Genomic DNA, 10,576 nt, shown 5'->3' on the forward strand with positions numbered 1-10,576 from the left:
CTACCATGGGGGACCTTATCAAATGCCTTACTAAAATCCATATACACCACATCTACTGTTTTCCCCTCGTCCACCTCCTTAGTCACCTTATCACAGAATTCAATAAGGTTTGTGAGGCATGACCTGCCCTTCACAAAACCATGCTGTCTATCCTTGATCACATTATTCCTATCCAGATGTTCATAAATCCTATCCCTTACAATTCTCTCTAAGACTTTGCCCACAACAGAAGTGAGACTCACCGGCCTATAGTTACTAGAACTATAAAATATCTTTCCTGAAAAAGTTAAAGTGCTTTAGATAATTTACTAATTGCTAATGGAATGTTGGCCCTTGCTTCAAGAGGGTTAGATTGCAGAGTAAGGAAGTCTTCTTGCAACTGTATAAGATGTTAGTGAGACCACATCTAGACTACTATGAGCAGTTTTGGTTCCCATATTTAAGGAACGATATTACTTCATTGAAGGCAGTTCAGAAAGCATTCACTAGGATGATCCCAGGTGTGGAGGGATTGTCTTATAAGCAAAAGTTAAACAAGTTGGAACTCTGCTTATTGGTATTTAGTAGAATGAAAGGTGATCTCATTGCAAAATATAGGATTGTTAAAGGCCTTGACAGGATAAATGGGAGACTCTAGGATTAGAGAGCATAATCTCAGAATAAAGGGATACTAATTTTAAGATTGGGATGAGGGGGAGCTTCTCGGGATTGAGAGTCTTGGAAGCTCTTTGCCACAGAAAGCTGTCCAGGCAGAATACTTGTGTATATTTAAGGCTGTAACAGATTCTGGATCCTAAGGGGAAACAAGGGTTGCAGGGAAAAGGCAGGAAAGTTGATGTGAGCAATATCAGGTCAGTCGTGATTCTATTAACGGCTCAAAAGGCTGAATGACTTACCCCTTTCCTATTTGTTATGGTTTTTATGGTCTTGCCTGTCGTGCTAGCAGACCACAGTATGTGAGATTTATAGCCTTGCTTTTCTGAAATGTTCAAGAGTTTGATTAATTTCCTCTTCTCAATTTAAATATTATTTCTTCCTCTCCACTGCCACCAGTTTTCTTTCTGTTGGCCTCCTTCTGCAAACTTCGTGATTTTTAAATCTAGCATTTTCCAGTTGGATTCCTTGCTGATCTTCATTGAAGTGTAGGTTGAAAGTCAGCCTTCACAGTCATGACTCAAATGTTCATGACTCAGACTGATGATTCAGATTCTCAGACTTGGAACAATCGTGATTGTAACTGAAATGTTGTGACCAGCAAGGTTACAGACCAGATGCTAGAAGGTGGCATTAGAATAGCCAGCTAGTTTCTTGTTTCTTTTTATAGCCTGTCGAATGGTATATCTGTATGCTTTTAGTTTTTCTGTGATATGTTTGAAAGTCGTAAGAAGCAACTTCGCTTTTAATGCTTTTTAGGTCCAGAGTTCTTCCATCCCTTCATAAAACTTTCCTTCTGCCATTTAAGCTGGTTCTACTACTTTGATTAAGCATTTAGTCTTCTGCTTATATCTCTTAATGTGTTGATGTTTGAAACTTTAAATCTTTTCAAAGTTTTACTGCACTTGAAAGTATTATAGAAATGCCAACTGTTATTTCCCACCAATTTCAGGTTTTTTTTCTTATGACAGGCCCATAGCTGGAACCTAATATATCTGTGACTGGAATGAGGAAATATGATACACACAAGCATTTGTCAATCTCTCTGGACAAGTTGAGATGACTTTATTACCAAAGAAAAGAACAGTGAATAAGCTCAGTGGGTTAGATATTCTTTCCATGGTGCAGGATATCCAGACAAACACACACATCTCTTTCCTCTAGCTTGTATGCTGCTTTTTAGAAGCAATCAAACTGGGTTCCATACTACAGACAGTTCCCAAGTTGCAAATGGATTTTATCTGGAATCTGCTCACAAGTTAATTTGTGTGCCGATTGGAACATAGCATAGGATGATGTAAAGCCGCCATTCATAAGTACAAGAAATATTTGTATCCCAGTCTTCAAAATTAGTCTCCTGTAGGGGATCACGTTTAAGTACGAACATTTGTAAGTCAGATGTCCATTCAATCGGGGAACCCCTGGACTGTAGGTTAATTGAGATTCTTTGTCTCCAGCTTTTGCCTTTACTACTACTTTTTAAATCCAAGGTTTGAGGTCCAATAAGCTACATCTTAATCAGTCAGCTGTTGCTCAATGCGTTATGCTCTCTGAATCAAAAAGTTGTGTTCAAGTCCCATTCCTGAACTCTAGCACAAAAATCAAGGCTGGCCCTTGTTTTATACTGAGGGACTGCTGCATTATTGGCGATCTTTCAGACAAACCTAGTCCCTGTCTGTCCTCTCGGATGAATATGAAATATACCATGGCACTATTTTTGAAAAAGGGCAGGGAGATTCTCCAAGTTTCTTGACTAGTGTTTAACCTCCAACCAACAATGTGCACAGGCTGTCTGATTAGACAATATATTGCCATTTGTTTTGAGCTTGCAGTATGCAAGTATGCTGTTTCCATCATTTGCGACAGTGGCTGCACCTTGGAAGTACTTAATTGACTATAAGTAATTTTGAGATGCCCTGTGGTTGTGAAAGAAGCTATATAAACAAAGCCTCTTTTCTTCAAAGCTACAGTTTACAACCTTCACTTGGGCCTAAGATGTTAGCCTGCAGTTGTTGACTGTTTCCTAGTTTATTTATAATATGAAAACTTGGTGTATAATTTCTAAACTGGCTATCAAAACAGTTTGGGTGCTTCTGACCTTGATGTGTTTCCCTGTTTGGAGAGTGCTCTGCATTTAGTCTGTGATGACAAAGATTCACATGGCTGTCTCATTGCTCCAAGTGTCGGGCTGTTTTTGAATGCAGTTCAAGCCATCTATTTTGAAGCTTCTCGGAGGGAGTGCAGATTTTATTCGTGTTGATGACTGGCAGCTGTAGTTTCTAAAGTGAGTGATAAGGAATTTATTGATGCATTTACAGTAACTCTGCAGTTGGCATTAAGCGCATTTCCTTAACTCTCAATTGGCCATTGTGTAGATAACTAGTTTTAATTGTGCTCTGACCTGATACCAGACTGAAGAGCAGTGAGATCCATGCAGGAGATTGTCTTTCTTGACTTTATTTCTGGACCTTGTTACGCATTGACTTTGCACAGGTTTCATGTGTCTGTGACACTCCTGGTTCGGTGAAAATAGAGCCTGCATCTGGAGTTAGGACTTGGCCTGAGACTGCTGTAAAGAGGAGTGAGAATCCCTGAAGGAGAGTCTCTCATGCTTGTGTTCTAAATGTTAACTCTCAAGTCTGTTCACTCCTGTGTTTGTTAACATTAATTGTTTCTGTTCTGTCACTCATTATCTCTGCAATCGCCTCCTAAGGTATTCTTGCAATTCTGTCCTTTTGCGATTTCCTGATATAGTTGCCAATGGTGTAGTAATTAATATCTTCAGTTGTCCAGGCTTTAAGCTGTTCCTAAACCCTGTTGCCTCTCTGTCACTCTTTTTCTCCTTTCAGACACTTTAAAACCTGCCTTTTTGGTTGAGCTCCTTTTTCACCTGTCTTAAATTGCTTTGCATAACTTAGTGTCAAATTCTGTTTCTTAATACAGAGGAACCTCGATTATCTGAACAAGATGGGTGGGCAATTATCGTTCGGATAATTGATTATTCGGTTAATATTTCCTTTGGGGCTTGGAGTTTTCTGTGAAGTCTGCTTCCCGTTGAGACTAGGCAAAAGCACACTCTGTTATTGGACTGTTCTCTGCAGCATTTCAGTGAGCAGAGTTTGTTTTTAATCATTGTACCTGTAAACAAAAGATGCGATCAGGGCTGAAACAGCTCTTTGTAATGTTTCTATCGGGACTTTCGGATAATCTGATATTCAGATAATCGATATTCGGGTAATCAATGTTCCTCTGTATTTCTAATGAAGTCCTTGGGAGGCATTTTACTGCATGGAAGATGCTATATAAATGGAAGTTCTTTGCAATCATGTAAATGTTAAAGCTAATGAAGCTGAGTGAATATTTCAAATGGTGAAATGCAGATGGAGGGAAATTGCAAAGAATTACAACCAATTTATGCACAACCAGGTCCTGCAAGTGACAGATGGTTAAGTAATTAACCAATGTGCGTGGATGTATTGTTTGAGAGAGAACAGTTGACCAGAACACAATGGAAGAATTTCTCTGCTCCTTCTTGAGTTGTAATGAATGTTTTTCACGTCCAGCTATATAGACACAACTAAGGCTTTAAGATGTCTTGCCTCAGCACAACCAAGCCAGCTTCGGCTGTGCACTCAGGTTCCTGGTGTGCTTAATTTTTCTGAGGGGCAAGTTATGCTACTATGCCAAGTTGGTGATTAATTATATGTACTGTTGTGTGTAAAAGAACATAAAAGGCCAGGGTCAAATGAAGCACTGAAACTGCATGTATATTTAATCAACGCACACTTATAATCCTTCTTGACATAATAATTATGTACAGAGGTCAAATTTAGATAGATGTTCAATCCTCTATCTCCAGTTTTTATGGGACGAGAGGTGGGAGTAAGGGAAAGTAAGAACTCCATATGATGGGGAGGATGCTCACCATGCCCTGTGATGCATTTTGTTTTGATTTAACATCTTTAGTATATTCTTATCTTAAAATAAGGATGGGAAGTAGTATAACCAGCCAATATTCATGTGCTAAAATGGGACAGAATTTAATAGCATCTGTGTACAATGCATAATTGGAGTTTGCAGTTAATAAGGAGGTGGATCAATTTACATCTGCCCCAGGAGATCATCAGCACAGAGGTGGCTGATGAATTGCAAGCATCACTTGTCTCTTGTGTTTTTCTTAATCACAGACGCTATCCATTTTTTTTCCAGATTGAAATTAAGGTAGTATTGGGTAGAATTATTTTCGATTGTATCCATGCTATTTTGCCATTTTCTATTTTATAACTAAAGGTTTTTAAGAATTTACTTTACCTTAGGGCTTTTTAAAAAGATTCATTGTGCAGATCAGGAAAAAAAATGACTATTTCCTCTCCTTTGTTTTTAAAGGATATGGGTCCAAACCCATTATTTTTGTACCATTGATCTATGTTCTGAAGTAAATCAGCAATAGTTTTCAACTTTTGGTGACTATCTGATCTGTACTTGATGGAGAAGAGAAGAATAGAACTGGTCCCAAAACATTCCCTGCTGTGCTTTTCAGAGTGACCCTGGCAGGGTAGGGGGACACCTGAGCAGTTGTTGGAGGATGGGGATGCTGCAGCAGATCGTGTTGCCTGGGTCTAGATTAAATAATTAAGAAGAGTTCCCTTTACAGTGTACCTTTCCTTTGACCAATGATAGAAACTTGCATGTGTTTGAGGACGAGAGTTTTTTCTGCAAACCATTTGTCGCATGTTAGGATTGCTCACTACTGCTGTTAAGACCTGCACTGGATGCTAGCCACTTGTATCCATGTTTGAAGGTGCCCTGTACAGTTACTCCAGCAAAGAATCTGTGAAAAACGGGCCAGCTGGTCTTGATGTCTTCTGTTTGTGTGCTTATAACAATGGACACCTATACATGATCTGACAAACTAAAGGTTTCAGCAGTTAAATTGTAGAGGAATTCCATCAGGCTGTAGAAGTGATTAGCTCATTTGGCTGGTTTGCAATACAGAGTGATGCCCAGCAATATTTGTTCAATTCCTGCACTGGCTGAGGTTACCGTAAAGGATTATCTTTCTTAATGTCTCCTGTCATGTGAGGCGTGGTGACCCTCTGTTTAAACCCACCACTAGTCATCTCATTTTAATGAGAGCGCAACTCTGTGGTCCGATAGGACTATGGCAACTTTCTAAATGCTGCATTGGAGTAAGTAGTGATTACCTAAATGTATTTCACATGGTGCAGAATCGTGGTAGTGCAGTTGAATTTAACTGAATTTTCTGTTTTATTTCACCTTTTTTAAAAAAAAAATTCAGTCACATGTTATTGACATCACTGCTTAGGCCGGCAGTTATTTTGCCCACGATTAATTGCCCACAAGGCTTCAGGAATGAAGGGCTTTTGCCCGAAACATCGCTTTTCCTGCTCCTCGGATGCTGCCTGACCTGCTGTGCTTTTCCAGCACCACTCTAATCTTGACTCTAATCTCCAGCATCTGCTGTACCCACTTCTGTCTAGTGGCGTCACATGTAGGCCAGACCAGATAAGGATGGCAGTTTTTTTTTCCCCCTAATGGGCATTAGTCAACAATGGATTCATGGTCATCATTAACCTCTTATTTCCAGATTATATTGAATTGAAATGCCACTATCTGCTGTATTGGGATTCGAATCCAGGCCCCCAGAGCGTTAGTTGAGACAGAGTACAGTAATAATTATCAGTGGACTGCCCCTACACCCCTGCCATGACTGCTGACCTCTTATGGGTCAAAAAGCCAATGTGTTCTGGCTCAGTCAACTGTGCAACTACTGTGTCTGTGCAACTACTGTGTTAATACTTCTTGCTTTTCCTTCTCTTTTGCTTCTGCCGTGCTTGAAGCAGGATGTATTTCTAATCACAGTTGTCATTGCAAATAGTAGCCTTTTGTTAACTCCAGTGCCTGATGATCACAGACTCTGCTCTGTGGGTGAGTGCTGACCAGCTGCTTGCAATCCCCACTGTTCAGTGTTATTGCTTGATAGATGTGATGTTGTTTTGGTGTCAGTAACTCCAGCCATCAGCCTGGATATGGCATTGCATTTGTAGCATTCTTGTGTATGAAAGCCCTTTATTGTTTTTTTCCAATGTTCAATAATTCAATTTGTATTTGCTAAAAGTTTAGCATTGCTTTTTAGTAATGGATGTGAAAAATGTGTAAGAACGTAGAATTGACCGGTGATGTTAAACTTCGATCAAACCTCAGTTACTCCATAGTTAGAGTACTTTGCATAGTTCTAATTGCTATACTGTAAACAATGCTTATCCAGGCACACTGCGTAAATAACTTTTGATTCTGATGGTTCCCTCTGAGATTACATTGTGTATTATCCTGCCTGTGATTTTGCAATGATTAACTTATCTCAAACTTGAGGAGTCTGGGGCTGCAATTTCTTTTACAGAAAATAGCTGAAGTCAGACTATACGTTATCACACCGTGGCACTTGTTTCTGCCCCAATTCTTATTACATTTGCAAAACTTAATGAATCTCTCCTAGAAATCAATTGGGCAATCCATATTTTAAAATTTGGTACAATACATTTGAGTAGTGCAAGCAGGTAGTGGATGTCCTCTGTTGCGCTGAATAAATTGATTCATGATGGTGCTTTTCTGATATTTTGAAATTACTGATTTTCCATTGAAATTGATTTCAGTTATCTGGTTTGGGATGTGGGACTTGCTTGCAGGGGATTAATAATTTGTGAACTTAGATGTTTGAGTTACTTTTATACTAATCTGCATAAAATTATCCTTATCTGAGCTGTGGGTAGACAGGTCTTGCGAACAGATTCATAGCATTTGATCAATTTAGTTTCTTTTAATATGATCCCCAGAATCTTTATTTTAGTACATCCCTATGAAAAAAGAACTTAATTTTGCGTCTAGTTGCATGACTTGCCTATAATTTTATTTTGTTGGCCTTTCGAGGGAGTTGGAGTACCTTGTGGGCAATTTGGATTTACCATATTATTCATGTTATTGAATTTGCTTCAGTCGTGTTTCTTGCCTTTCATCTCTTACAACAGAATGTTCTAAAACTGCAACAGCTGAAGGCACAGGGACTGAGATTGATCTGCAGGCAGCAGGAGTTTCTTGACACTGGTTACAAGCTGTCGTAGGAGGCACTACTGATCATACCCATCTGTACCTTTTCCACATGCACACACCTTGATGCCATTGTCATGAATGAAGAGTTTTGGAAGTTGTCATTGCTTGGAAGTAGTTGATTGTGTAAGCGAAATTCAAGTGTGCTTGTCTTTAAAATGTTTCTTTTGATGCCCATGGGGTTTATTGAGTTCTTGTGTAATAGAAGAACCACATATGATTTCATGAGTATTGGGTTTTGTAATAGGTTTTGAGTGATTTTTTTTTTATTTGTTGTACGTTGAGCAAATCATTTGGGTTGCTGGGATTACAATGGATATGATAACCTTTCTTTTCTGAGCTGTCTGGACGGCATGGTGGCACAGTGTTTAACGTTGCTGCCTCAGTGCTGGGACAGAGTTCAACTCCACCCTCAGGTGACTGTGTGGAGTCTGCACACTTTTTTTTTCCCCTGTCTGTATGGGTTTCTTCCGGTGCTCTGGTTTCCTCCCACCGTTCAAAGGTGTGCAATTAGGTGAATTGGCCATGTTAATTTGCCGAAAGTGTCCAGGGATGTGCTGGCTAGGTGGATAAGCACGGGGCATACAAGGTTACAGGGTGGGGGTCTGGATGGGGGTGCTATTCGGAGGATCAGTGTGGACTCGATGAGCTGAATGACCTGCTTCCACTCTGTAAGGATTCTATAATCTTGTGTAGAATGATGTCTCCTTATATCATTTAAATATTTGGAATGCTGATACCACTTTGTGAGCCAATCGTTAAAGCTGGGATGCGATCCAGGTGTGATGGACAGGAACTTCTGGGATGATGGTATGCAACTGTGTATATTTTTTTACTTTTTGGTCAACCTTTCCTTGTGTAAACCTGTCAGTACTCTTGTCGACATTTACCTATTATGTAAGGAGTATTTTACTATGGATGCTAAATATTAGATGAGCAGCAAGGATGTGAAAGGTGCATAAAAAAATGTTCTCAATCGTGAGATACCAGAAAAGAGTACAAAATATAAAAAGAGCTATTTATGTCTGTTGAAATTTAATTCATTGCTTGGTTGAATCTTTTCAGTTATAATTTGTGTGATGGAACATTCAATTTAAACAAAGTCCAGTTAGAATGGACTGCCTTTTATCAGTGATTTTATTGTTTCTTGTTAGCAGCCAACTTCTGGAAGAATAGTTTCATATTTTACGGTAATCTTTTCTGACTATTGCTATTTGGCAATCTTTTTTTTTTCAGTGATTGCTTTTTTTTTTGCTTTTTGCAGGAAAAAGCCAACACATGTGAAGGTGAATTGCTGGTTCTGCAGCCAGGATACAACCGTACCTTATGGGAACAGAAACTGCTGGGATTGTCCAAACTGCGAGCAATACAATGGTTTTCAAGAGGTCAGGGGATTTACAATGCTTAAAGTTGCACTTCTCTGCATGTGTATGACAGTAGAGAGTTTTCCTTTTAACCCCTTCTTTGGCGGTGGTACCTGTTTTTCTGTGAGCCAGCTCTTCTGATATCAGTGAGTAAAATGGCACAAAGCTGAATTGTTACCAGTTACTAGCTGGGAATTGCTGGAATGTGTGAGAATACTTTATATGAAAAGCAAATTGAATCTCTAGACTTTTGGCATCATTTTTAAGTTAAGACCAATCTGGTTTTTTTTTTGGAGGAAAAAACTGAACTTTCTGTTTGGAATCCCATAAACATAATTAAAATATTTGCTTAAGTAAAGAGTTCATCAATCCTCCTCTTGTTTTGACTGTAAGACCATTAGATATAGGAGTACAATTAGACTATACCTCCTATTGAGTCTGCTCTACCATTTGATTATTGCTGACATTGCCCTACTCTCCTGCAGCCTTTGATCTCCTTACTAATCAAGAACCTATCTATCTCATCTTAAATACACAGACCTTGCCAGACAAGATCCTTGCCCTGGCCTTGCCTCTGGCTCTTTCAGTTACTGAGTAACTGCCATTTGCAAATGTGGTTTGTATACTTTTGGAAGGAGAAATATGACAGTTGATATCAAATGAAGTGTAACAAACTGGCTCAGGCTGTCTTCTGTGAGAAGAAATGACCAAATACAATATAGTTTTTATAACTAATTTCTTAAACTTGTCTCCAGTTCTCTCTGGATTTGAAAGTCATGTTGTGTTTTCTTTCAGAATGGAGACTACAATAAGCCAATTCCTGCTCAATACATGGAACACCTGAATCACATGGTCACCAGCTGGGCAACACCCTCTCAAGCTTCCAAAATTCAGCAGTGGCCAAATGGGCAAATTCTGTTCTGCAAGAAATGCAACAATAACCAGCCCCTGAAGATCAAGCAGTTGGCATCTTTTGTTCCCAGGGATGAGGTGGGAATTTCCAGAGACTGTTAAACTTTTACAGGCTCAGGCCTGTCATACATGAGATAGCTTTGGCAAATAGAATTAAGGAGAATCCAAAGGGTTTTTACAAATATATTAAGGGCAAAAGGATAGCTAGGGAGAGAATAGTGCCCCTCAAAGATCAGCAAGGCGGCCTTTGTGTGGAGCCACAGAAAATTGGGGGGATACTAAATTAATATTTTGCATCAGTATTTACTGTGGAAAAGGATATGGAACATATAGACTGTAGGGAAATAGATGGTGCCTTATTGCAAAATGTCCAGATTACAGAGGAGGAAGTGCTGGATGTCTTGAAACGGTTAAAGATGGATAAATTCCCAGGACCTGATCAGGTGTACCCGAGAATTCTGTGGGAAGATTGATGAGGGCAGAGCAGGTGTAATCTATATGGACTTCAGTAAGGCATTCGA

The 10,576-nt window shown here is 39.4% G+C and overlaps 1 protein-coding gene across 4 annotated transcripts in view; it reads left to right on the plus strand.

Moving 5' to 3' along the window:
- Window positions 1-10,576, plus strand: part of tmem201 (transmembrane protein 201) — a 167,675-nt gene that overhangs the window by 11,936 nt on the left and 145,163 nt on the right. For 3 of the 4 annotated variants that reach the window (XM_043676178.1, XM_043676180.1, XM_043676182.1), the window contains exons 2-3: window positions 9,044-9,164; window positions 9,939-10,133. In XM_043676178.1, coding sequence (XP_043532113.1) covers window positions 9,044-9,164; window positions 9,939-10,133 — 316 coding nt within the window. Of the gene's footprint in view, window positions 1-7,700; window positions 7,906-9,043; window positions 9,165-9,938; window positions 10,134-10,576 lie in introns of all 4 variants that reach the window. The other variant, XM_043676179.1, reaches the window with a different exon arrangement.

The sequence above is a fragment of the Chiloscyllium plagiosum genome, chromosome 34 (assembly GCF_004010195.1).
Source record: "Chiloscyllium plagiosum isolate BGI_BamShark_2017 chromosome 34, ASM401019v2, whole genome shotgun sequence".
NCBI classification, from domain to species: domain Eukaryota; kingdom Metazoa; phylum Chordata; class Chondrichthyes; order Orectolobiformes; family Hemiscylliidae; genus Chiloscyllium; species Chiloscyllium plagiosum.